We start from the raw sequence: 26,528 nt of genomic DNA on the forward strand, positions 1-26,528 counted from the left end.
GCTGAGGCTATGAATACCCACACAAGAGCAACACATAAACCCTTACACAAAGAGTAATTCAAAGTGAAGCAGAGGCAAAACCAAACCCTAACACTTACAAAACTAGAAGTAAGCTCTAATTTGGGGATAGACAGAAGTTAACTATGTTACAGATACGAAACAAAAAAATGATCCATTAAAAGAAAAATGTAAGTTGATCCCTGTTAACAGTATAAAAACTTTGATATGGCAGAGAGTACCATTGAGAGAAAACAAAAAACAAAAAAAAACAGACTGGGCCAAGGCAGTGGATGAGGCCAATACCAAATCCTATATCTAGAACTAGATTTGTACGCAGAGCGCATAAAAGACTCTCACACCCAATTACAAGAAAACAACTCGATTACAAAGTAGCTAGAAGGCTTGAACAGATGCTACAGTAAAGGAGTCATACAAACAGCTACCAGACCCATGAAACTGGGACCCACAATCACAAGTCACCAGGCAAGGGGAGTCTAAACCACAATCAGGATTATCTACTCAGAAGAATGAAAAAGTGGTAATAAAACAAACAACACTGAGTACACGAGGTAGCTGGTCTGGAACTCATATTTGGCTCACAGGAACATCTAGTGGTACAGCTGCTTTGGAAAATCGCTGTCTTAAATTGTTAAGCATACTTACCATGCACCTCAGAATATGAATATTCATAGCAGCATTATTTCATAATAACTGGAAGCTATAAATAGTCCAAATGTCTGTCCCCCAGTGAATGGACACAGAGACGCTTACCGATGTCACGAAGTGCAGCCCAGCAGGGGAGAGCAATGGAGCACCAGCAGCTGCTGTGGCACAGATGAGCCTTAACAACCACCTACCAAACAAACGGAGCCACGTGAGACCCTCCGCGTCACAGGACACCGTCTGTGAGAAATGCCCAGACCAGCAAAGAATCGAGACAGACAGGATGTCAGTGCTCACTGGACTGGGTGGGAACGGGGTAGACCGCAGACAGGCTTCGGGGTGTGAGCACAGAGGCTCTCTGAGGCTAAGTTGTGTTGGTGGGGACTACAGATCCACTGGGAATCTTCACGGTGGGCTGAGGCCAAAGTCTTTCTTTCCTCTTTCCGTCATCTTTTCATCTCCACGGAGTGCTGCAGTTAGAATGTAAATTGTCCCCCACAGGCTCCTGTGATTGACCACTTGGTCACCAGCTACTGATGCTGTTTGGAAAGGTTGTAAAACCTTTGTGATGTGTGGCCTGGTTCTGGCCCAAGTCCTCTGCACCCTGCTCTGGCTGACATGGTACAAACTCAGACAGACACACTCTTCCTGCCATGTGGCACACACATACCATAAGCACAGTGATGATGATGATGATGATGATGGTGATGATGATGGTGATGGTGATGGTGATGATGATGGTGATGATGGTGATTTTAGATAAATACATGGAACAAAATGTTGAATGGTGAGAGATCCTTCTTGTGCTCTGCTGCTGTGGGATAGGTACCTGGAGACTAAGCAGACTCTTTGGGGGAAGTCAACCAACCCTTTCACAGGGATTACATATACATATTTCATAAGAGTAGCAAAACTACAGTTATAAAGCAGCAACAAAATAATTTTATGGTCACTACCACATGAGGAACTGTATTAAAAGCAGCAGCATTAGGAAGGGTGAGAACCTCTGGCCTAGAGGCTCAGGAGCAGGACCAATTTGCTACCTCCCTTCTCATTTCCAGGGGTTACCATGCTTGTGCAATTTGTTGGGTATAAAACCAGGATAACAAGTCTAGCTTCCAGCACTGTAGAGGCGGTCATATGGTTCTCTTCAGGAGCATCCACTATCACTTTAAATTAAAATCAAATTATAAAACCACTGGCTTGTCAAGAGTGAAGACCCCACCCTCCTTTCTGCATCAACACCATCCTTGCTCTTGAGGGAATCCTGTACAAATACTTCCAGAATCTTTAGAAAAGGGCCAAACCAATTCCCCCAAATCATCTGGGTTTAGCAGCCCACGATCCTCTTTTCAAAATAGGCTTAGAGTCTTATCCGCTTTTGACACTATGGGAAAAAAAAAGGCAGGTTTTGCAGCACAACATCAGTCTTCAGAGGTGGGGTTGGGGACAGCCACCTGACTTTGCTACGGACTTTCCACCAGAAGCTCCTGGCAGGTTTGGGTGTTTCCAATAGGCATTATTGGCCACGGATACAGATTGTAGCATTCACTAGAGAGGTAGTAACCGTAGCCCTATGTACCGTACAGACCCAACCCAGCATCCCAACCAGACCAGCAGGCTTCTCAGCTCAGAGCTTTCCCAGAACAGACGCGTGTGAGGAATAGTTTCACAATATGGTTATACCTTCTGACCTGGCCTCAGATGCTCCATGGATGCTCACCTGGGACAGGATCCTATGGGTACTGTTATTCTTGATTGAGATCTAAAATTGTGGGCAGAGCACTACCTGGGCAGGGGATGCTGGACTGTAGCCAGTGAAGAAAACAAACTGAGCACTAAACAGGCATGTCCCCTCTCGACTGGATACAATGAGACCAGCTCCCTCTAGTTCTGTCACTGTTACTTTCCAACCATGATAGACTGTTACCTGAACCCTGAGCCCAAATAGACATTTTAAAAGATATGAAATGCTTTAGAAATTTCCATGTCATCCTGTTCAGAGGCCATGTTAATCCATATACCATTCCAATTTTAATATACTGCCAAAGAGAAATTAACTGTTAAGTTGCTTTGGTCAGAGCACATTTTAAAACAGATATCAATTTCTGTTTAAAAAATTGTCTATTTTTATTTTTACGTACATTGGTGTTTTGCCTGTATGTATGTCTATATGAAGATGTCATGACAGCCTGGTCAGGAGTTACAGTTTTTAGCTGCCATGCAGGTATTGGGAATTGAACCTGGGTCCTTTAGAAGAGCAGACAGTACTCAACCTCTGAGCCATCTCTCCAGACCTGATCAGAGCATGTTATCAAATGCTGTAGCAAAAATAAGGATCTTGGGGTTGGGGATTTAGCTCAGTGGTAGAGCGCTTGCCTAGGAAGCGCAAGGCCCTGGGTTTGGTCCCCAGCTCAGAAAAAAAGAACCAAAAAATAATAATAATAATAATAATAATAATAATAAGGATCTGGTGAGCTTTAACCTTTCTGTGGTGTTTAAATGGATACTACCCACACACAGTTGGGGCACAGGCCTAGCTCTCAGAAGGCACAGGAAGGCAGGTTTCTGTGAATTCAATGCCAGCCTGATCTACAGAGCAAGTTCCAAGACAGCCAGGAATACACACAGAGATACCCTGTCTATAAACACCAAAAAAGGGGGTATGAATGGCCCCCAGAAACTCACATATTTGAATGCTTAGCCACCAAGGAGTTGAACTCTTTGAAAGGATCAGAAGGGTGGCTTTGCTGGAGGAAATGTATCACTGGGGGTGGACTCTGAGGATTCAAAAGCCCATAGCAGACCCAGGCTTGCTCTTTCTCTGCCTGTGGATCAAGATACTCCAGCACCATGTTTGGCGTGCCTGCCACCATGCTCCCTGCCATGCTGATAATGGACCAGGCTTCTGGAACTGTAGCCAAGCTCCCAATGCTTTCCTTTGTAAGAGGACCCAGATAGGGTCCACAGCAATAGAACACTAACTAAGGAACATATGACTGCCCTGAAGTGTAACAAGGACACGCCCACAGCTGGCCCCCACCTAGCAGTTCATCTTCTTGCTCCCAGTCACCTAGCTAGGACTCTGCCTGGATAGGAATCCTGGGTAGGCAAGGACAAACTCTTCAGATGCTGATCAACGGGAATAGTGGTCCCAGGCTTGCAGGAGAAGCAGCAAGTGCTGCCCTCTAGTGTTACAGTTCTGTTGCAGTCCTTGGGTAACCTTAATTCTCCAGGTCCTCCTAGAAGTCCTGGTTGCTCAGCCCTTGACAGTGACTCCTGGCTGCTAAGGCTGTAGTGACTCTGGGTGCAGTAGCTGGTGCTGTTTCTACCACTGTTGCCATCACCTTCGATGCCACTCGTCATCGGGTACTGGTGCTTCTCCCTTCATATTACAAGCTCAGCCCACTCTACTGAAAGCACGTAAGAAAAGCACACTCCGGGGAGCCTTTTTATTAAACCTAAGACTGAAATACCAGCGAGGGAGCGCAGGGAGGCTGTCTCTCCTAAGATACCCTGAGCAGTACCAAATAGAGCACAATGCCCATGCAGAGACTTGTGTTTAAACCAATGGCAGAATTGGCTTTTTTTAAAAAAAAATAATGTTACATTTTATTCCTATCTGGATACACATTGGAACAATATAGGATGTTAATCACTAAAGTAACTGCAAAGGTAAACAGATTTGTTTTATTAAGCTACGAATTCCTTCCTGTTTTTATTAGCTTTGAATATGTTATTGAAAGTGGATATATGAAATTACAAGGAAAGAGAGTTTCGTCGTGTTGAAGGCATATTAAGCAACTTATTTTCACCTGCTGCCTACTGTGGTAGATACAATTTGACACACAATTAGCATTACCGAAAGGCAGACAAAGTATCTATAGGCAGACTGCAAATGACAGCAAACATGACTTACCTTTCGGCCACTGACCTCACTGTTTTTAAAATACCAAATACCAGGGGGTCTTCATTAAAAAAACAAACAGGCAAACCAAACCAACAATAATTTAGAAAAAAGAAAGAGTAAGCACAAGAAACACAGAGAGAGAGACACCCATAAAGACACAAAATCAGAAACCATAATACACCAGCAAAAGACCAGTAAGACAAAAACAAACAAACAAAGCAATGTCTACGATAATACCAGTTTGTTATGCCTTCCCAGTCTGCTTCTGCGCATGGGCAATGCCTTTAAGTGTGGTTAATATACCCATGAGACTTCACTGGAGGAAATTATTTTTTCCTTTGCAAGTAAGTGTCAGTTAGGGATAGCTTCTTGGTGATGGCTGGAAGTCTGTATTCACTTCCCCCTCTCAGCACTGAGATCCAATCTGACTTGAAGCTGTGCAGGCCCAGCTTCCTGTGTATCCTGCCACAGTCTCTCTGAGTTCCTCTGACTTGCCAGTCCTCTTGTGCCTGGAAGACAGTTTCCTTGATGTCATCTATCCCCTCTGGCTCTTAAAATCTTTGTGTCTCCTCTTCTGCATGGATCCCGGACCTCTAAGGGAAGGGGCTTGATGAAGACAGACCATTCAGGACTGAGTGTTCCAAAGTCTGTCACTCTCTGCACATTGTCCAGTTGTGGGGCTCTGTGTTAGTTCCTGTCTACTGTGTGAGGAAATTTCCCTGATGATGGCTGGGCGAGGCACCGACTGATCTAACAAATCTTTTTACTGCTGCATTCCTTTAGCAGAACAACAGTGTTTGGTTCTCCCTGGGCCTTATATAGTTTCAGTATGACCCCTCAAAGGGCCCCTAGTGTAAGCTGTCCCTCCCTGTATCCCCCCTTCCCTCTTCTTTCCTCCCCACCTCTACCCATTTTAAGCCTTCTGCCCATGCCTTTCCATAGCTATATATTCTGCTTCCCCTTCTTTGGAAGATCTCCTCCTTCCCCCAGTCCTTTATTCTACATCTAACCCCTCTGTAGCATGCCTATCAAAGGCTTAAAAATGGACATCCACATAAAAGAGAATATATACAGTATTTGTCTTTTGGGGTCCAGACCTTACCTTACTCAGAATATTTTTTCCTATCTCCAACCATTCATTTGCAAATTTTATAATTTGGGTTTTTTTTACAGCCAAATAATATTCAATTATGTAGATGTACCACTTTTTTTAATTATCCATTCATCTGCTGATAGGCATCCAGGGTGCTTCTAATTTCTGGCTATTATGAGTAGAGCAGCAATGAGCAAGGATGAGCGAGTGTCTCTGCAGTAGGATGTGGAGTCCTGTGGGTATGTGCCCAAAAGTGGAAGAGACAGCTCTTACGCTAGATCTATTCCCAGCTTCCTGAGGAACTGCCACACCGACTCCCATACTGGCTGTACAAGTGTGCACCCCCACAAGCAATGAATAAGTGTTCTCCTTTCCCCACATCCTCACCACCATGAGCTGTCGTTTGTTTTATTGATCTTGCCCATTCTGAAATCTCAGAGTAGTTTGGATTTGCGTTTCCTTGATGACTAAGGAAGCAGAACATTTCTTTAGGTAACGTCTCGGTCATTTGTGTTTCACTTGAGACTTTCGTTTAGATACGTACCCCACTTTTGTTTTCTTCTCACCCAGCTCTTTAGTTCTCTGTCTTAGATATTAGCCCTCTCTTGGCGGTGTCATTGGTAAAGATCGTTGCCCGTTCTGTAGCCTCCGTTTTGTTCAATCTGTGCCCTATACAGAAGCTTTTCAGTTCCATGAAGGCCCACTTATTGTTGATCTCAGTGCCTGTGCTAACAGTTCAGAAATTCTTTCCCTGTGCCAATGAGTTCAGGTATTTCCCACTTTCTCTTCTATCAGGTTCAGGGTATCATCTGGCTTTATGTTGAGTTGAGTTTTGTGTGGGTTGATAAGTATGGATCTATTTGCATTCTTCTACATGCCGAAACCCAGTTTGACCAGCCCCATTTGGTGAAGACGTTGTCCTTTTTCCCCTGTGTATTTTTGGTTTGTCAAAAAACAGGTCCCACTTGGCTGGAGAGATGGCTGCTCTTCCAGAGGTCCTAAGTTCAATTCCAGCAACCACATGGTGGCTCGTAATAATTTATAGTAAAATCTAGTGCCCTCTTCTGGCAAGCAGGCATATATGCAGGGGTGTGTGTGTGTGTGTGTGTGTGTGTGTGTGTGTGTGTGTGTGTGTGTATCTTCAGTCTGTTCTATACCAATACCATTTTATGTCTTTTGGGGGTTTTTTTGTTTTGTTTTTTTTGTTTTGTTTTTTTTTTTTTTTTTTTTTTTTGGAGCTGGGGACCAAACCCAGGGCCTTGCCCACTGAGCTAAATCCCTAACCCCGAAATACCATTTTATTACTGTGGTTTTTACCACTCTGTAGGACAATTTGAGGTGGGGGATGGGATTATTCCAGCAGTTCTTTTATTACTCAGGATTGTTTTAGCTATTTCATGGTTTCCATATGAAGTTGAAAATTGTTTTGATTTCTGTGAAGAACTGTGTTAGAATTTTGAAGGGAATTGCATTGAAAATGTAGATTGCTTTTGGTAGGATGGCCATTTTCACTATATTAATCCTACTGATCCATGAGCATGGGAGATCTTTCCATCTTCTGGTGTCTTCTTCAAACTCTTTCTTCAGTGTCTTAAATATTCTATTACACAATTTCACCTGCTTGATTAAAATTATCAAGGGTTTTGGGATTTGTTTGTTTGTTTGGGGTTTTCTTGTTTCGTTGTTTTGTTTTGCTATTGTAAAAGATACTGTTTCCATGATTTCTTTCTGTCTCTTTGTCATTTGTGTATAGGAAGGCTACTGATTTCTGTGTGTTAATTTTGTATCTTGCTACTTTGCCGAACATGTTTATCAGCTATGGAAGTTCCTGCTGCAGACTCTAGGGTCTTACATGTATAAAATCACATCTGCAAATAAAGATATTTCTTTCTTTCCTATTTGTATCCCTTTGATCTCCTTCTGTTGTCTTACTGCTCTAGCTAAGACTTCAATACCTATATTAAATAGGTATGAGGCATGCACATCCTTGTCTTGTTCCCAATTTTAGTGGAAATGCTTGGAGTTCCTCCCCACTTAGGTTGATGTTGGCCCTGAGTTTGCTGTGCATTGCCCTTGTCATATTGAGGTATGTGCCTGTATCCTCCGTCTCCCCGGGACTTGTATGAAGGGATGCTGGATGTTGTCAAAGGTCTTTGCTGCACCTAATCATGTGCTTTTAATCCTTCAGTCTGTCTATATGGTGGGTTACATTTATTGATTTATACTGCTTCCCATCCCTGCATTTCTGGGATGAAGCCTACTACATTGTGGTGAATAGTCTTTTTTACGAGTTCTTGGATTTGGTTGATGTTTTATTAAGCATTTTTTGCTACGTTCATGAAGGAAATTGGTCTGTAATTTTCTTTCTCTGAAGGGTCCTTGTGTGGTTTCAGTATCAGGGTAATTGAGGCCTCATAAAAAAGAATTGGGTAATGTTGCTTCCATTTGTAGTTTTCAGAATAGTTTGAGGAGTATTGATGTTAACTCTTCTTTGAAGGTCTGGTAGAATTCTTCCCTGAGTCTACCTGGCCCTGTTTTTGTTGTTGTTGTTGTTTTTATTGGGGGGACTTTTAATTACTGTCTCTATTTACTAAGTGTTATCGATCTTTTAAAAGTGTTTATATGAGTTTGATATAACTTTTGTGGGTTGTGTATATCAAAAAATGTACCAATTTGTTTTAGGTTTTTCCAATTTGATGGATTACAGATTTTTAAAGTATGTCCTTATGAATCTTTAAATTTCTATTGTAATGTCTATTGTTGACCCAGTCTAGTCTCTTGTATGTCTCTTGTATGTTTCTTGTGTGTCCCTATTTTCATCTCTAATGTTATTAATTCGGATCTTTTCATCTTTTAGTTAATTTGGTTAAGGGCTTATCAATCTTACGGATTTTCTCAAAGAACCAACTCTTTGTTTCTTGGGTTCGTTGTATTGTTTGTTTTTACTGTTCTTTCTATTTTATTGATTTCAGCCCTAAGATTAATCATTTCTTTTTTAAGATTTATTATATATAAGTACATTGTTGCTGTCTTCAGACACAGCAGAAGAGGGCATCAGATCTCATTACAGATGCTTGTGAGCCACCATATGTATGGTTGCTGAGATTTGAACTCAGGACCTCTGGAAGAACAGAGCCACTTAACCACTGAGCCATCTCTCCAGCCCAGTTTAATAATTTCTTGACATCTGCTCTTTTGAGTGTTATTTCTTCTTTTTGTCACTGATATGAGCTCTCTCCTATTTATTAATGTATTTATTGCACTTGCTGTTATGAACTCACCACTGAGAACTGCTTCCGTTGGGTTCCATAGACTTAGTTATGCTGTTTTCATTTTTATTCAATTCTAAAAAGTTTTTTAATTTTCTTCTTAATTTCTGTCTGGACCCATTTTTCCTTCAGCTCAGTTTCCTTGAGTTTGCACACTTTCTGTCATTGATATCCAGCTTTAATCCCTGGTGGATGGCTTAGATGCAAACTGTTATTTCAATTTTCTTACATCTGTTGGGACTTGATTTGTTGACCACAAATGTGGTCAGTTTTGGAGAAAGTTCCATGGGCTCCTGAGAAAAGGGCAAATCTACTAGTTTATTTTGTCAGATATTAAAATGGATGCCCCTGCGTGTTTCTTGGGTCCATTTGCTTGGAATACCTTTTTCTATCCTTTACCCTGAGGTGGTGTTTATCCTTGATGGATGCAGCAAAAATATGGATCCTGTTTTCAAATCCAACCTGTATTATCTTTTTATTGGGGAATTGAGGTCATTAATATTAAAAGTTATCAATGAGAAGTGTTTGCTGTTATTTTGTTACAGTGTGTGGGTTTCCCCCTTCTTTTGACTTTGCTACTATGGAATTATTTATTTTTTGTTTTCTTGAGTGTGTTTAACCTCTTCAGACCTCCTAGTGCCTTCTGTAGAGATAGATTGGTAGACAAAAATGGCATAAATTTGATTTTATGATGAAATGGTTGGTTAGTTGGTTTTGTTTATTGTGATTAAAAGTTTCGATGAGCACAGTAGTCTAGGCTGGAATCTGTGGTCCCTTAGAGTCTACAGAACATACTTTCCGTTGACCCTGCTCTCCCCACCCCCAATTCCTATTATTTATAGATGTTCTTCATAGCGTTCTGGATTTCCTGAAGGTTTGGTGCCTGGAATGTTTTAGAATTAACATTTTCTTTGCCTGAGCTATCCAGCTCTTTCACCTTGGCTTTAATGTCTGAGAGTCTCTCTTCCAAGTCGGATTTGGTGACGTTTACCTCTGTAGTTTTTGGTTGACTTCCTGAATTTTCCTCTTCTGCTTTTATTTCTTTTTGGGATTTTCGCTGGTGTGTTTTAGCCTATTTCTTTGTTGAATTCTACTTTAACGTTGTGAATTGTTTTCGTCATTTCATTCTATTGTTCGTGTTTTCAGAGTTGAGTATGGGATTTATCCATATCCCCTCTAAGGCCTTGCACATATTGCCGTTTGAACTCTTGTTCTAGTGCTTCAGCTGCGTTGCGTTTCTCCCAGCCTACTGGAGTAAGGTTACCATGTTCTAGTGGAAGAACGCTATCTTGGCTGTTAATGTTTGTATATTTGTAGAGGAACCTAACCCAGGTGAGGAGGGAGGAGAGCCACCTCCAAACAGGCTGCTACAGACTCTGAGTGAGACAGGCAAGTTTGCAATGGTAGAAAGGAAAGACAGTAAAAACTGTCAACCTGAGTCCTTGCCTGGTGTGACTAGAGGGAGTCCCAGGAAGGAAGCATTGGCAGGCCAACAGAAGGAGGGAAGCTGGGTCCACACCAAGGTTCAGTCAAGTCCCTAGAGAACAGAGATCTGGTGAGGGAGAGGCACCTGCAGGCCTCCTTTTTTTGTCATTTTGTTTTCTCAAGATAGAATCTCATGCATCCCGGGCTGGTATTCTGAACTTTGGGTCCTCTACTTCCAGAGGTCCGGGTTACAGGCATGAGCCACAACATCCAGTTTATGCAGTACTGGGGCTAGAACACGGGGTTTTGTGTGTGCTGAGAAAGCACTCTTTCCTAGGAACCATGGCTCCAGGTCCACAGCCTGTGTTCATTTTCAGCACGGCAGGTTTTAATGGTCAAAGCTGGTCCAACAAATACTGAGTTCTGAACCTGAATCCACAAAGCACTTCCTAAAAGTGGACAAGCTGACGTTGAAAGGTGGTGACACAGTTCTTTGTCCCCTTTACGTATGATGTGCTCCATAAAGCAACAGTCCCCCACCCCCAGTGTATTTGTTTCTGAAGCATACAGCGTGTGTATTCTTTGTTCAAAGACAGTTACCATCGGTCTTACAGCTTCTTTGAAAACCAGTATAACAAGCTGAGGAAGCAGAAGTGAACAGAATTGAAAAGAAATAGACAGATTCAAAGTTCAACTTCTTAGATAGCCAAGGAGATGAAAAATAAAACACTAGTCTCCAAGGAATTGGAAAGTCTCTCATTGGTCCAGATGCTTTTACCAAACGTGGATTTACTAAGGTCCCTCCTGACCCATATCACTCCAAAACAGGTGGAAGCCCACTTTCTAGTCATTGTAATATTCAGAAATAAGAATTCTGTTTCACCCATATAGCACAGGGAACTATCTGACATTATGCACCGACCCTGCTCCGGGTGGCATCCACAGACCACCTTTGTTGGTAGCCTCTGACCAGTACCAACTGCTGTGACCATCTCTCTGAAGGGAGTTGCTGCCCCCTCCCCCTAACCTCTATTATCACCAGTCACAGTGATTCTCTACTTGACCACCAGGGGGCAGCGTGCTTCCTCTAGCCTAAGTGAAAATGGTTGCAGGGTAACCACTCAAATTGAAATGTCCTTGGCTGGGGCTGTGCCTTCGGGAGCCAGAACAAGAAGTTGTAGTTGTCTCAGGACATCTATGGGTTGTTCAAAACAGTTGTGATGGTCTACGTGTTTGGCTGTAGGTTTGACCGGCAATCCTTTGGCTCAAGGCATCAGGGGCAGCAAGGGCAGCAAAGGGGAATTCAACAGATGCTAACTAGAGATCCAAATCGCCCCCACCTCCCATGATCTTTACTGACTAACAGGAAGATGAGCATCGGAAGGAGTGCTTACTGTAAGAAACTAAAGGATTGTGTGAGCACTAACCATGACTTCAAGTGTTTTGACAGTGTTTAACTTCTGCCTAAATACCCAGGAAGATGGATTTTTCCCTCTTTATCTGCCTCACTCCGACTCCCACATCAGCCTCCCACACCCATTTCCTGCCTCTCCCTGGCCTGAGCTGAGTGACTCCCTCCACAGTTAGTCAGCTTGTACTGCCAAGTTAGTCCTGCAGTCGGGTTAACAAATCAGATTTATTCCTGACTTTTGTGGTGACTGGGAGAAAAGATGCTGGCATGGTGGGACCCATTCATTTGGAGCTCTCTCTCCCTGGCCTGTAGATGACATTTCCCTATGCCCTCACACGCTCCATAGCTCTGTGGCAGTGCCCTGGGCTCTTCTTATGAGGACATTAGTCACACTGGATCGGGGCCCACTTATAGATCCACATTTCACTCTGCTGAGGTCTCTAACGGCCTCATTTCCACACAGTGACACAATGAAGAACTGGGGTCAAGACTAATGTGTGAACACAGAATCTGCCCTTGACAGAGTTCCAGCCAGGGACTTTTTCAACTGATAGAGACTTTTCTAATTGCTCAATCCTCACTAGTAAGATCACCTCCCTAGCACTTTCCAGGAACCCTCAAGTCTGCCAAAAGTATTTCTTGTTTATTGAGCCACCCCTGCAGGCTGGGCACTTCTGGGGGTGGGGGGCGGTGTGCAAACCCTGATGAACCTCACATGAACCAGCCCATTCCCATTTTCTTGTATGTTTCCCTTCTCTGATCTCACTGAATCCAGCTCCACCCTCTCTTATCCTTCCTTCTCCCTTTATGAGTCCCAGATGTAATGACATTTTCAGAATTGTAGTTTCTTTAAACACACACACACACAGAGAGAGAGAGAGAGAGAGAGAGAGAGAGAGAGAGAATAGTGTAAGACTATTCATTTAAATAAGAATTTCATTTTAATCCCAGGTGTGGGATATGGGGCTACTTCAGATTGTCCCCAGCAGATGACTATGATTTGCCTTGTGCTCTAGCAGGGCAGTGACTTTGCCAGTGGCAGATAATTTCTGTGATTGTGTGACGTGGAACTCTGGAAGCTTCAGAAGGTATATAAATGCTAGGATCCCAAGAGGCAGGGTGGCTGTTGTTGTGGTTTGTTAAGTAGTCATGCACAGAGAAGTTGGAGGATGATGAGGAGGAGGAGGAGGAGGGAGAGGGGGAGGAGAGGGAGGAGGAGGAGGAGAAGGAAGAGGGAGATGAGAAGAGGGAGAGGAAGAGGAGGAAGAAATTAGACATCCTGATAGCAAAGATCAGACTTGCCCCAAGGAACTCGACACCCTTAATCAGCAGGAAGTAGTCTAGCATAACATTGTCCCCTTTCCCCTCTACCCCTTTTTCTCTTTTGTACCTAGTGTAGGGGTGGAAAGGGTGGAAGAAAGAACCCACAAAGTAGCAAGAGACAGCTGTGCCCAGAGACCTAGAGTCCAGGATAAACTTGGCTTCCCCAGACCCCACCCCACTCCAGGCTCAGCCCCATTACAGTAGTTGTTTCAGACTAAGCCTGTACTCAGCCCTCACCAGTCTGACCTTACTTACTTACTTGTGACAATATGAGCTCATGTCCAATCCATAGCAGCATTCTATACACCCGGCCATCCCTCTTGCCAGCCTTGGACCATGGGGTACACTCCCGCCATCCCTCTTCCCAGCCTTGGACTATGGGATGCTCCTCCATCTACTTTTGCTTTAGCATTATCATTCACTCTTGCTGTCATTCACTTGTGCTCAGCTTTAGCCATCATGAGGGTGTGTCACACTGAGGTCCCTTCTCACTGCTGCTGGCAGCCATTGCTCTCAGTCAGGAAGAGGTGTGAGATGCTCCACTGACTCATGAAACTCACCAATCCATGTGTTCTCTAGTCCTCTGCAGTTCTTTGCTTAATCAAATGACACTGCTGTGGACGCCCTAGCCCAGCAGAGGCACTTCTTCAACAGCTGCTCTAAGAAGAACCTAGAGTCATACGCTATGACCACTGAGAGCTGAAGAGATGGCTCAGTGGTTAAGAGCACTGACTGCTCTTCCAGAGGTCCTGGGTTCAATTCCCACAACCATATGGTGGTTCACAACCATCTGTAGTGGGATCCTATGTCCTCTTCTGGTGTGTTTGAAGATAGTTACGGTGCACTTACAAATATACTAAATCATTTTGCCAATCAAATGTCTATAATGTCACATGTGTATCTCTCTCTCTCTCTCTCTCTCTCTCTCTCTCTCTCTCACACACACACACACACACACACACACACACACACACACAGGGGAGCAGAGGGAGGGGAGAAGAGAATTAGACATGAAAAATGAGGTTTGCACCCCAGGGAAAAGATTTAGTGAGCTGGTAGATGGTCCTGAGAACAGAGATGAGTAACTCTAAGGAATGACCATTCTGAGTCGGGGAGGGGGCACAGTGAAGGATTGCTAGCAATGTGAGTCCAGATCAGGATGTAAACATGTAATAAAATGACAGAAAAAAGGCTGGGGAGAGCCTGAGCAGAGGACATAGTCCTCACCAGGCCCAGAGTAAAACCCAGTGTGCACCTAGAAACACGGGAGTGGGAGTTTGAGAAGGGTTTCAGATTTCTTCACTGAAATGGCAGTGGGGCTGGCAGCAGCCTTTTCAACAGCAGCCAGCAAGCAATAGCTTTTAAAATCCTGATAGAAAATTGCTGTCAACAAGGAACTCCGTACCAGTTAAATAGTCTTTCAAGAATTAGATGAAAATAAAGAGGGTACATTCGGAAGCTTAAGGAGAATAGCCCAGAAACACTTGCCAAGAGAACGACTCAACAGAGGCGTTTTAGCTGGATAATGAGTGAGCAAGAAAAATGTCAAGATAGGTTCCTACATATAATTAACTACCGAGTAAAATAACCGATTTGATGGGCTTTTAAGGGAAATGAAAACTTAAGACAACAGTGGGACGAAGCAATGGGCTGAGATGGTGCTGTGAGGAAGTATCCAGTGGCTCCCCGAGGTGCCTACGGATACCAGTTCCCTGCAGGCAGGACCCTGTGATTGTCAGCACATGAACATTACACCAACTGTCTCGTTTGCCAGTCAAATGTGTATAACTTAATGTCCAATTTTGGATAAAATTCTATTTTCCTAGTAGCAGGGAAGGTGTGTGTGTGTGTGTGTGTGTGTGTGTGTGTGTATGTTTGCACACATATGTGGGTGGGTACATGTACTTGTGTAGAGGTTGAATGACAACTGTGGGTGTTCTTCCTAAGGAGCTGTCAATCTTGTTTTTTGACACAGGGTCTCATTGGCTTGGAGCTCTCAAAGTGGTTTAGGCTGGCTGGCCAATGAACCTTTGGAATCCACTTATCTGTCCCCCAAGAGCAGGAATTACAGGCATACACTGCTGTGCCTGAACTTATAAATGGATTCTGGGGTTCCCATGAGTGCGTGGCAAGCATTTCACTGAGAGCCACCAGAAAGGGGCCTCTCTGATGGCATGTGTGGCCAGGCAGGAATGGCCTGCCTACTCTGTCTCACAGGACCTCTTGACCCCAACCTTTATCCACCTGTAACCAATAGAACACCTGGGGGAAATTCAGCTGCCAGCCCATCTCTGCAGTGTTGATTCTGCAGTGTTGATGGGACATCAGGAGACATTTGATCAGAGGGCTACTGGACTCCCACAGCTCTTGAGTTTTCTAGATTTTGTTGTTTTTTTTTTCTTTTTTCTTTTTTTCTTTTTTTCGGAGCTGGGGACCGAACCCAGGGCCTTGCACTTGCTAGGCAAGCGCTCTACCACTGAGCTAAATCCCCAACCCCTTGTTGTTTTCTTATTTGGGAATCTTTTCTTACAACTCACTCCCATCCCATTTTCAGTTCTAAGGAATCTATTAGTAAATGAATTGAAATTTTTAAATTTATTATTGCATTCATACAAGACAACTTTGTGGAAATGGCTCTCTCCTACCTACGTTCTAAGAATATTCTCATCTTGCTGCTCCGAATAAACCAAATTTGTTTTAGATCTAGACTCCACGTTAGTTCCGTCTTATACCTTCAGTTCAGGCCTGCTTTGCTGCTTCAAAAATATTTAGCAAGATTATATCAATGGGCACGCTAGCCAAGGGTACAATCCAATGTCCAGGCTAGTTCATTTCCGATTGTTTCCCTTAGATATGATCGCGTGTCATGTTGCTCTGTGTGTGACACATTACTCACTAAAAACTGTGGAACCTGCTAAGATCCCAACTTCTGGTCCCCAGAAAGGAGTAACCCATATCACCTCATTGCTCAGGATCCTCTGGGATCCGCAGCAGGGCTTCTATCCCCACCAGATCTGGCTATTAAGGCAGTTTACCATGCTCCAATAATCCCTCTTTTCGGGAGGGATCCCTTTTCTCTAGAGGATGATGTGGTTTAGGGTATACAGACCTGGTTGACCTGCCTCCTAGAATGCCCTGCCCAGCAGGTTTCTACATGGGAAAGGGTAGCCTCCAAGTTTCGACACGGAGAGGGTCTGTGCAGAACCAAGCCCCGCTACAAAAGGGACGCCTCTTTGCAGCAAACCCTGCACCAGCCTAGGAAGCCAAGAGCCAGGCACTGCAGCTACTGCTTCTGCGCAGGCGCGGAGGGCAGCGGTCAGCTCCGGAGGCCTGAAGCCCGAGGGTCCATTGCTCTGGAAGACGATCTGGTCTGCAGAAGCATCGCTCGACCTCCCTCGGGTCCCCAAGCCCTCCCGGAATCCACCAGCCCGTCCTCTCAACGTTTCTTTTTGGCCTTGTCGCCCACCTCCAGCGTAAGAGGCGGTAAGCGCACGCGTATTGGAGCCATTCCACCCAAGACCCGCGCCTTGATGCCCTCCGGCCTCCGTACCGCAGCAGCGTCTCCGTGGTGACCGTGTATGCCGCGTAGCTCGCTCGTTTGTTAGGCGGTGCCTGAGCCTCTCGGAGGCGGGGCAGCCGACGTTTTAGGGCGGAGTCTCAGGTGGGCGGGGAGGAGGAACGAGGCTGGAGGGTGGGATAACTGTTACGTCAATCACCGCTGGCCGGCTGGACTGGATGGGACCCGCCAGGTTGCGGGGCGGGGTCACAAACTAACGGGCGTAGACTCTGGGGTTGAGGGCACCGCCCCATCGGGCAGTGAAGTGAGTGGTCTCTTGAGGATCCTGTGAACATTGGCCTTTGATGACACGGTGGTGGGAGAGACCATGACTAGGTCCCCCTGCCCCTTTACAGTGGCCGTACCTGGGAAGATGGGAGTTGAGACCCAAAAGTCGAACCTCCCTCTAACCCAGAGCATTGTGGAAAGGGAATCACTAGTCCCCTGCCTCCCTCTTGTCCACACATTTTCCACCAACGTCATGTCCACCGATGTAATTTCTACCAATGTAATTTCTGTTGGAGGCAGAATCTTTCCCCCTAATTCCAAAATGTAGAAAAAAGATACAATGAACCACAGACTGTAAAAAGCTTGGAGACCTTAGGGAGACCCACTCCCAGGGTTGTGGGTTTGTGTGGCATATCTCCTGCCAAAACAGACCTAGGCTCCCCATGAATTGTACACCCTTGAGACAAGCTCCTTAACTGGAAAGTTACCTTCTCCTTAAAGGGGAGTGAAACGAGACATGCGTGCCAATCTAGCTGACAGCTGTCCTTAAGCCTATAAGCGTTCCAGCCTTCCTCTTTGCTTGGATGGCTTTGAAAGTATACTCCGGCTAAGCAAAAGGATCGTTGAACTAAGATGCAAGGTTGTCATTGACCAGTGCCCACCTGGATACCTCTTTGGTCTAGTCTGGGCCAGAGTGGGAGCTGGGGGCTGGCTTCCTGTCCAGTCTTGGATACAAGAAGCAGAGGAATTGGCAGGGTGGAAATAGGAAACTGTCTTACCAGAAGCCTCTCCCCAGTTTGCAGGAGGTTTGCAAACTTAAAAAGTTCCCCCTCTATTTTCACGCTGGATGCTTGTTTCTACTGGTATTTTCCAGTTAAAGATAAACTGTAGTCAGATAGCTGCTTGCTTGTGATCTCAGCACCTTGGATGCAGGAAGACCAGGAATTAGAAGCTTACCACAGAGAGTTGGAGGCCAATCTGGGCTTCTTGAGCCCCACTTCTCAAATCACAATCATTTTCTTCCTCAAACTTCGTGATACAGTGTGAGGAGCAAAGAATTTAACCAGTACCTTCTTATATTCCTGTATTTACAAGTTTAAAAGCTAAATTCATGGTACTGTTGATTTTTTAGCAACTCGAGCTCCTACAGACATGCCCTAGCTATTCTGCCCACCCCACCCCACCCCCAACCCCTGCCCCTGGCCCCATGTGACTTCTGGTTGCTAGGACACACACACTGACCTCCCTTGTCTCCAGGTGACTCCATACCAAGAAGGATGAGCAGTGGCCACTGGAAGGCATCAAATGGAGGACACCAGCCCACAAGCAGTGGCCGAGAAGGCTGCTAAAGATCCCAAGGATGCTGCTGCCACCGCCAAGAGCCTCCCTGATTCCTTTTCCAGAGACAATGATCAAGTGGATTTTGAAGGGGTCATCTATTCTTCCTCACCAATTTTAGACCTGAGTCAAAAAGGCCTGCGCCATTTGGGAAAGTTCTTTAAAATTCCCAACCTTCAAGTAAGTCCAGATCCTGGGAGGGTATGATGCACGTGTGTCTGCGGCTAGAAGCAGAATCAGCTTGGCCCTTTGTTCCTTGTGCTAGGAGAGGTGAATTCTAGAAGGAGCAGGGGGGTTAACTGGCCTTTCACTGGCCAACCACAACAAAGCAATTGAGATGTGGTGCCAGGCAACAGAGAGGGCTAGGTATCAGGATGGGGCAGCCTTCTCCAACCCGTGGGTTGTGTTTCTCCCTGAGAAAGCTGGGTGGAGATCAGTGCCCAAACACCCTGGGTCTCTGATTTAAAACACATGTCCTTCTGAACTCCCCAAACACTCTGAAAACAGTTGGAAACTTTCTCTCATTTTCGTGATGTTACACACTGCTCTCCTTGTGTCAAACTGGCCTTCAGGGCACTCCCTAGTAATGTTGCCTTGTCCCTGTGCTTTCTGGAGCAAGCAGCATTGATGGCAGACAGGATAGAGGATGCCCCAGCAGTGCTGGCACTGCCCTGGTGGCACTGAGTGTCCTTAAGTTGCATTCAGCTTCATCTGGAACCTAGAAATAGTACTGCGGTGCATTGTAAGAACACAGAGTCAAATACGTAATGACCTCATCAGAGACATCACAGCACTCAGGCAAGCTGTCCATTCACTCTGCCCACGTCTTCTCCAAGGCCTGAGAGGAGCAGGCGCTCTTGCCCTTTTTTGTAGATGAGGTCTTGCTGTGTGGCCCAAACTGGCCTCAGAGTCAACAGTCCCCGTGGCCTTGCCTGGCTGGTTATCATCACCTCTGGGAGTGCATTCTTCATTACAGGGCCCACCTCCTCCAGCTACAGTTATTCAGGTGTCACTAAGGAGTGAAGCTCTCTATTCTCAGGAGTCCACTCAAGGAGACTGCAGTACCCATTGCCTTTACTCAAAGAGGAAGGAGGAAATTCCAAAGTCCTTCAGGTCTAACCCAGACTCATAACTATCTGAGAAAACAGGCATTGCTATGAATGTATTACTATGCCAAAAAGTCTGTGAGGAAATAACTACCCAGAGCTATTAGACCATTAGGGGTCATGGGCTTCATTTTGCAACAGTGCAGCCATCAGTCCCCAAAGGTATAAATTCCATGCTAGGGACATTGGTGCTCAGAAGACATACAAAGAAACCCTGTTCACGCTGGGATCTGGAGGAAGGGCACAGCAGAATGTGCTTTGATGACTCCAGACAGCACGGAGCCAGCTTTGCCGGGCTCGCTGGGGAGGGATGGCGTGTTACCCTCTCTGAGGTTCATTTTCCCGTGTCCAGAAGGAACCCTGGTTTCCAGTCTGAGTGTCAGGATTAGCTTACACAGAGAGGAAAAGAGCATGCCTGAGCAGGTTAAAGCCTCCACTCTAAAAAGTCAAGCAGGGCCATGATGGGGTCTTGCATGTGCGTGTCATGTGCCCAGAGACACATATGCATGTATAAGGATGTGTCTCCTCATGTGTTGGAGGGGACATCTGCCACCATATGACTGAAGAAAGCATGTACACATGTGGGAAGGGGGAATGTATCCTCACATGTCTAGAGACACATGTGTATGTATGTGCATGTGTATTCTTATGTGCCTGAGGAACGTATGTGCAGGAGATATGCATTCTCATGTTCTATGTGGGGCGTGCACTCTGTGTATGTGGAAGTATTCATAAGCATCCAGTCAAGGGCATGTGTCCTACCATGCATGCCAGCTGCCTGCCATTCTAATCTCAAAAGACCATGCCAGCTGCCAGCAGGCAGGGACTGATGGTCTCCAAACTGATGTTCTATTTTCATGCTTACAAAACACCATTATTGCAATCAACATTCTTCAAGAACCTGGAAGTCATTTATATCAGGGAGATGGGATCTATAGAGTTGGGAGCAGTGTCACTCTGACAGGGGAAGCTGCCCACGGCTGCTTGAGTAGGAAGGCAGCACAATTGTAATGGCTGATACACTCACACCTACTGTGTGATCTAGTGGCTGATACACTCACACCTACTGTGTGATCTAATGGCTGATACACTCACACCTACTGTGTGATCCTGCCAGGGAAGCCCCATTGGCCCCACTGTACAGGCAAGGACACCCAAGAACAGAGAGGTGTAGGAGCTTACTTAAGATCACACAGCTAAGAGTTTTCAAAACCTAGATTTAAACTCAGGAAGTTTTGCTTTAAGGTCAGCATCCCTGACATGTGATGCTGCCCCCATGGCAAGTGTGAACACGAGTGTAAACGTGCAAAATGATGCTTTGACAGCATATAGCAGCAACATCATGGAAGCATGTTAAACATACCCTATAATGCAGCTACACTGAGACTATGAAATAACACACTTCTGGCCAGCAACATGGCTAGGTAGGCATAAGTGCTTGCCAAGTAAGCCTGGTAACCTGAGTTCCATCCCCAGAACCCATGTGAAGGTGGGAGGAAAGAGCTGGATCCACGAAGTTGCCCTTTGATGTTTACACGTGTGCTGATGCATGCATGCTCACCATGCACACATGCAACACAAAATAATAGTAAAATCTCTAACATATACATTATATATGATTCTAAATATAGTATTGTGCATTTCATATATATAATGTACATGTATGTGTGGATACACACATATGCACATACACATATAGATAGTATACACACATACATGCATACACACAGATATATATAGTGTATTCACACATACACACACACACATATGTAGCTTTTCCCCTTATCCAGGAGTGCTCAGTAGAAAATTTCAGAAACAAACTGTTTTAATAACATGCATGTATTTATGACCATTCTATTGCATTGTTGGTTATTGTTAACCTCTCGCTGTGCTGGCTTCAGCAGCTACACTTCATCCTGGGAGCACACAGACAGGAAATCAGACTGTCCCAGTGCTGTCTGTGGTTTCAAGCATCCACTGAGGGGTCATAGAATATTACCCTGGCCAAGTCAGGGCAACACTTCACAGGACTCAGATCAAGCCACATGTATCATGTTCTTGCCTGTGTGGTGGCCTCTTTCTGTGTCATTACAAATCAAGCCACAGCAGAATGTGTCTGTGTCCCTGTAGCCTTCCCCTCACTGCCAACTGGGAATCAATCAGACCTGGCTCTTCTGCTTGTTCACTGGGTTTGCTGGGTGTGGTATTGGGTGTGGCCAGAAAAAAGGAAAACAGTTTTAGGTTTTAAATCTCTCTGGTTCTTGAGACTACTCTATGTTTGGTTTGATGTGTAGCTGTGGTTGTTTTAGTCCTTTTGGAGACGGTTTTAAATTTCACTGGCTGACAAATTGCCCTCTGGTCTCCTTCTGTGGAAGCAATTACACCTGCAGAGGAATTTGCTCAGCGAGATTCCACAGGATTTCTTCCAGCTGCTGCCCAACCTGACATGGCTGGACCTCCGTTACAACAAGATCAGGGTTCTTCCACCTGGGATTGGCTCTCACAAGTAAGTGTCCTTAGATGTGCAATCAGATTGTCTTGATCTGGGCTGGGCACTTAAGAGGCAGAGGCAGGCAGATGTCTGAGTGTGTGAGGCCAACTTGGTCTACATAATGAGCTGTCATCTCAAAATGTAAAAAGTTCACATGGTTTAGACAGAGCCCAGAGGTGTATGGTCAGCTATCCAAGTCCAGATGGTTTAGACAGCCTTCTCAGGTGCAGCCAACCATGTCATGATGGGCCCTTTGACATTTTCTAGGGCAGCTGATTCCACCTGACCCTGCTGTGGGAGGCTAAGGTCAAAAGTTCACTGTGTATATGAAAAGCCCACCATATATCGCCATGGGCTGTGGGGAATCCCCCCCCCCGACTATTGGGGAAGAGTTTTGCCCGCCTTTAGAAAGCTAGAAATCTCTAAGCAAGCAGTGTGGACTGTCCTACCACATTCCTGCCCCTTGGCTTCCCAGGATTTCCTGGAACTCCCAGTTGCAGAGCCCAGTCTAGCCCACCCTCGACACCCAGACTTCCACCCCGTACCCCATCTGCAGGCTCACCATCTCCTTTCTTGGGTTCTCTCTCCATGCCATATGTCCCCCTGTACCAGCATTAGCTCTGACCTTCAGACCCCCTATCACCTCATTGGCTGGGACAGAGGGAAAAGGGCAGACAAGAATTCTCAAAGCAACTGGGGGCTTACCAGGTGTCAGGGACGTGGTAGGAGGCAAAGCTGACGAAGGCCTCTAGGGTTTGGGATCTGTGTTCTCAACTTTGAAACTTCTTTTGAAAGAACTAACCAAACGTGGGAGGGTTAGAATTAGGCTTGGCCTCAGATCACTGCCTAAGGAAGGAAGCTGTAGGGCAAAGGGTAGAAGCAGGAAGAGTTGGCAGGCAGCCAGGGAAGAGGTCCACGCAGGAGGCTTGGCCGAGCTGACCTCAGCTGGGCCTCAGGGCATCTCAGAGCTATTGGGATTGGCATCATGAGACCAGAAAACAAGAGTCATCCAGGGGTGACCCCAGATCCTGGGTAGGGGGTGTCCCAGTGGTGGTATCACGAGTCCACTGTGTAACAGCCTAAGGTTTGCAGAGGTTATACTGTTTGGGAAAATGTAAATAAAAATGAGAAAAAAAAAAAAGCAAGCACTCGGCACAGATGATGGTGATAGCAAACGTCCTTGCTTTCAGCGTCCAGCTCAGCAGGAAGCAGCTTGCTTTTGCTGTGTCTGAGCCAGGGGATGCTACGGGAACCCTCCTCTGGCGCTATAGGGACCTTGAGTCCTGCAGTGCAAGCTGTGGATGGACTGACAAGGGGAGGGCATGTGTCTGGCCAGCTAGCTGTTGGTGAAACCTCGGGGATGGATCTCTTGAGTGGATCTCTGGGCTGTTTCCACCCAGTCATGGCTGCCTGTCCAGGCCACCTGGTCCTCTGGGCCCATATCTTGTGTAAGAGTGGCTTTCTTCCTCACAAGGGAACCATCTTCTATGCGGGATATCTGAGTGTTTTCATCCACAAAACATTTTATTGTTAACACTGGGTCTGGCAAGTAGTTGTTGTCCTGGAGGGTTAAGGTCACATAAACTCTGATGCTGAGGGGCCCACTTCCTGTTTCGACCCCAAAGAGGTGCTCCATCCCCAGATCGGGAATCCTTGGATTTTTGATAGGCGAAGCCAGCTGCTTTGTGTTGCTTAAGTTATAATTGAGCCTCTGATTTTACACCCATTATGTCATTAAAATTGAATCCACTTGCTGAAGGGCTGAAACATATTAATTAGAAATTTTAAGTAATTATGGGCTCATTAAAGGCTTTAGAGTTAAAAAATAATTAAAACAATAGTATCATCAGAGCCCCCCTCCCCGCCCTCACCACGCGTGGATGTTTGAGCATGGGCACAGGGATTAAGACAAGGCCTGCTGATTTGTTCTCCTGAGACTACAAGCTGGCAGATGTGTGTGCAATTTAAGATGGCACCGACGTGACCAGTGAGGACAGCCTGGTACTGTCGGAACATCCAGCCTGACACGGGCTCTTCATCACATGGGTATTGCTATATAAAGCAGAGACCGTCCTGCCTGCATTCAGCTTAACATTTGGTGAATGTTAAGTATCAAATAAAGATTCTTCCAAAAGAAGCCAAGCCAAATGGACTGCAATGGCTCTGGCTCTGGTGCCGGAGAAGCCCACGGCACATTGCTCAGTCTCTTGAATCACAGTCAGCTGCTCCCACAGAGCTGGCACATCCTCGCTGGCCGTTCCCTTGTGAGCAGATTGAAGGCGGTACAGCAGAGCCCGTGAGCTGGGTCAGGAAGGTTGCAGTAACCTACCCCTGTGCACATCACGTTGAGTTTCTTGGGGCGGAAGAAATAGGTCAGCGGTTGAAAGGGCTTTCTGGGGAGCAGACTAGGCTCTCTGTAAAGGCCCTCGTGGACAGTTCTTGACTCAGTAACTCCAGTTTTATGGGATCTGATACACTCTTCTGGCCTCCATGGGCATATGGTACATGTACATACATGTAGGCCCTAAAAAACATGCACACACATAATTTTCTTTTTCCTTTTTTTCCCGGAGCTGAGGACCGCGAACCCAGGGCCTCGCGCTTGCTAGGCAAGCACTCTACCACTGAGCTGAATCACCAACCCCTAATTTTCTTTCAATAGTAATTTTGTCAAAAGAGATAGAGAGAGAGAGAGAGAGAGAGAGAGAGAGAGAGAGAGAGAGAGAGAGAGAGAGAGAAGAGTTTATTCGTTACTTCAAATAAAGGAAGACATGGCTTGCATCCCTAATCTTAATCCTGGAGAGGTGGAGGCAGGAGGATTGTTGACAGGTTTAGATCACTCTAATCTGCATAGCAAAGTCTACACCAGCCATTGTATAAAGTGAAACTTTGTCTCCAAAACAAACTTCAACTAATGGAATTCCTCAAAAAGTAGCACCACAGCGATGCTGAAGTAAGTAAGCCAGGGTGAGCCTCCCTCCTGGGCACTGAGGCTACAGTGTTCTCCACCCAGCAGTCTCCTCTCTGCCTCAGGTTCTTCAGGTGGGGTCACACTGTGCCCATCAATACAGAGAACAATGGTTTCTGCGTCGTTCAGAGTCTCTGGGTGTAGCTCAGGCCTAGAGTTCTGTGCTTTGCTAGCCCTGGCCTTGAGACAAAGCCTAGCTATCTTCAAATGAACAGCACAGAGCAGGAACAGGCTGTCTCAGAGCTTGTGCCAGATTTTGGCTGAGGGTCCTTGAGAAGTAAAAGGGGAGAGAGTAACAAATTAATAGCAGGTTTCTAAGAATTAAATCTGAAAGACAAAACAGAACAGGTGCCACACTCCTTTTGCCCTCAGACTCTGAGGTGTTTGCTGATGGTGCTGGTGTAGGTCTGTGTTAGGACATCTAGGACGCAAGAAAAGGAAAATGAGGAGTTTTGGCATATTTTATAGACTGTCATTTAATCTTCTGTTTTCTAAATTGTTTATTTTTTCTTTCTCTTGAAGACATTTGAAAACTTTGCTTTTAGAAAGAAATCCTATCAAAGCGTTACCTGTTGAGCTAGGTGAGTACTATAGCAATAAAATGGAAGGTGGCTTTAAATGCTTTGAAGTCCCAAGGGCTTTCGATGAAGTTGAGAGGCATGGCCAAAAGGCTAAGGCAGCAAGGTGTTCAAAGTCCCTCTCGCAGTTTATTAGTTACTCTTCCAGTCACTGTGATAAAACGCTCTGACCAAAACAGCTTACTCGAGAAAAACAGTTCAAAGGTTCACAGCAGGCAGGAACCTGAAAGTGTCAGAAAGTGGTGAATTCTGGTGTTCATCCCACTTTCTCCTTTTTCTACAGTGCAGGATCCCAGCCCTGGGAATGGCGCCGCCCACAGTGGTGGTAGTGGGGTCTTTCTACTTCATTTAACCTTACCATAATACTGCCACCCTAAGGCATGTCCAGAGGGCTGTCTCCAAGTTCCTTATAGATCTCAGGCCTGTTCTCAGGTAGAGGAGTTAACAGTTACATGTGTTGTCTGTGCCAAGACCAGATTGAGCTTTGCATGTGGTCACAGCCTAACAGAACCTGGCCATACAACTCTGCATGCGGCCATCACATGGCTTTGCCTTCCTGGGGGACCAGTTCACCCTTGAGTCCCAGCTGCTTTGTTTCAGTGCCCTCCTCTGGATTTAATCTCAGTTCCCGAGTGGGTGCGGGGTACCATTCACTCCCTCGTGTGCAGTTTCTCTGCTGCAGATGAGGATGGTCATGTTCTCCTCTACAGCATTAGTTTCTGCTCTCTCTTATCTTGGTCTATTTAGGGTTGCTTTGCTTGTTCCTTTTTCAACTTTGTTGAGTTGGAAGCTTGGGTTTTGGCTTCCGTCCCTCTTTTCTAACATACACTTGAACTGCACTTTATTCTAGACGATGCCTTCACTCCACCCATGGGGTCCAACTTGTCCCTCAGCACAACGGTGTTTTCTGACGTAATTCACCCATGGGCCATGCTTGAGTTGTTTTCTTCTCTGCTGTGACTAAATACCTGACAAGAACAGCTTGAAGGCAGGAGGATTTGTTTTGGCTTATGGTAAAGCAGGCACGGCAGGGTGCACTGTGGCAGGATGTCCCATGGTAAAGCAGGCACGGCAGGGTGCACTGTGACAGGCTGGCCCATCCCATGGTAAAGCAGGGGTGGCAAGGTGCACTGTGACAGGCTGGCCCATGGTAAAGCAGGCACGGCAGG

At 45.7% G+C, this 26,528-nt stretch overlaps 1 protein-coding gene and 1 long non-coding RNA gene across 12 annotated transcripts in view; one reads left to right on the forward strand and one right to left on the reverse strand.

The window, feature by feature from the left end:
• The first annotated feature begins 15,496 nt into the window (after positions 1-15,496).
• The window catches only part of Lrrc27 (leucine rich repeat containing 27), a 31,221-nt gene continuing 20,189 nt past the window's right edge, over positions 15,497-26,528 (forward strand). For 3 of the 9 annotated variants that reach the window (XM_039087869.2, XM_063271539.1, XM_063271541.1), the window contains exons 1-4: positions 15,497-16,755; positions 18,136-18,396; positions 21,698-21,828; positions 25,304-25,362. In XM_039087869.2, the coding sequence (XP_038943797.1) occupies positions 18,184-18,396; positions 21,698-21,828; positions 25,304-25,362 (403 nt within the window). In that variant the 5' untranslated portion in view covers positions 15,497-16,755; positions 18,136-18,183. Of the gene's footprint in view, positions 16,916-18,135; positions 18,397-21,697; positions 21,829-25,303; positions 25,363-26,528 lie in introns of those variants that run through there. The other 6 variants (XM_063271537.1, XM_063271548.1, NM_001143756.2 and 3 more) reach the window with 4 other exon arrangements.
• LOC120099954 (uncharacterized) lies at positions 15,671-18,258 on the reverse strand. 3 transcript variants are annotated; one of them, XR_005499526.2, is made up of 3 exons: positions 18,121-18,258; positions 17,658-17,800; positions 15,671-17,015 (listed from the first exon to the last, which is right to left on the reverse strand). It is a non-coding gene; the product is annotated as an uncharacterized LOC120099954 (long non-coding RNA). The 3 variants fall into 3 exon arrangements; XR_010063184.1 differs by having other exon boundaries at positions 15,671-17,189; XR_010063185.1 differs by having other exon boundaries at positions 15,671-17,800.

This window comes from Rattus norvegicus, chromosome 1 (genome assembly GCF_036323735.1).
Source record: "Rattus norvegicus strain BN/NHsdMcwi chromosome 1, GRCr8, whole genome shotgun sequence".
NCBI classification, from domain to species: domain Eukaryota; kingdom Metazoa; phylum Chordata; class Mammalia; order Rodentia; family Muridae; genus Rattus; species Rattus norvegicus.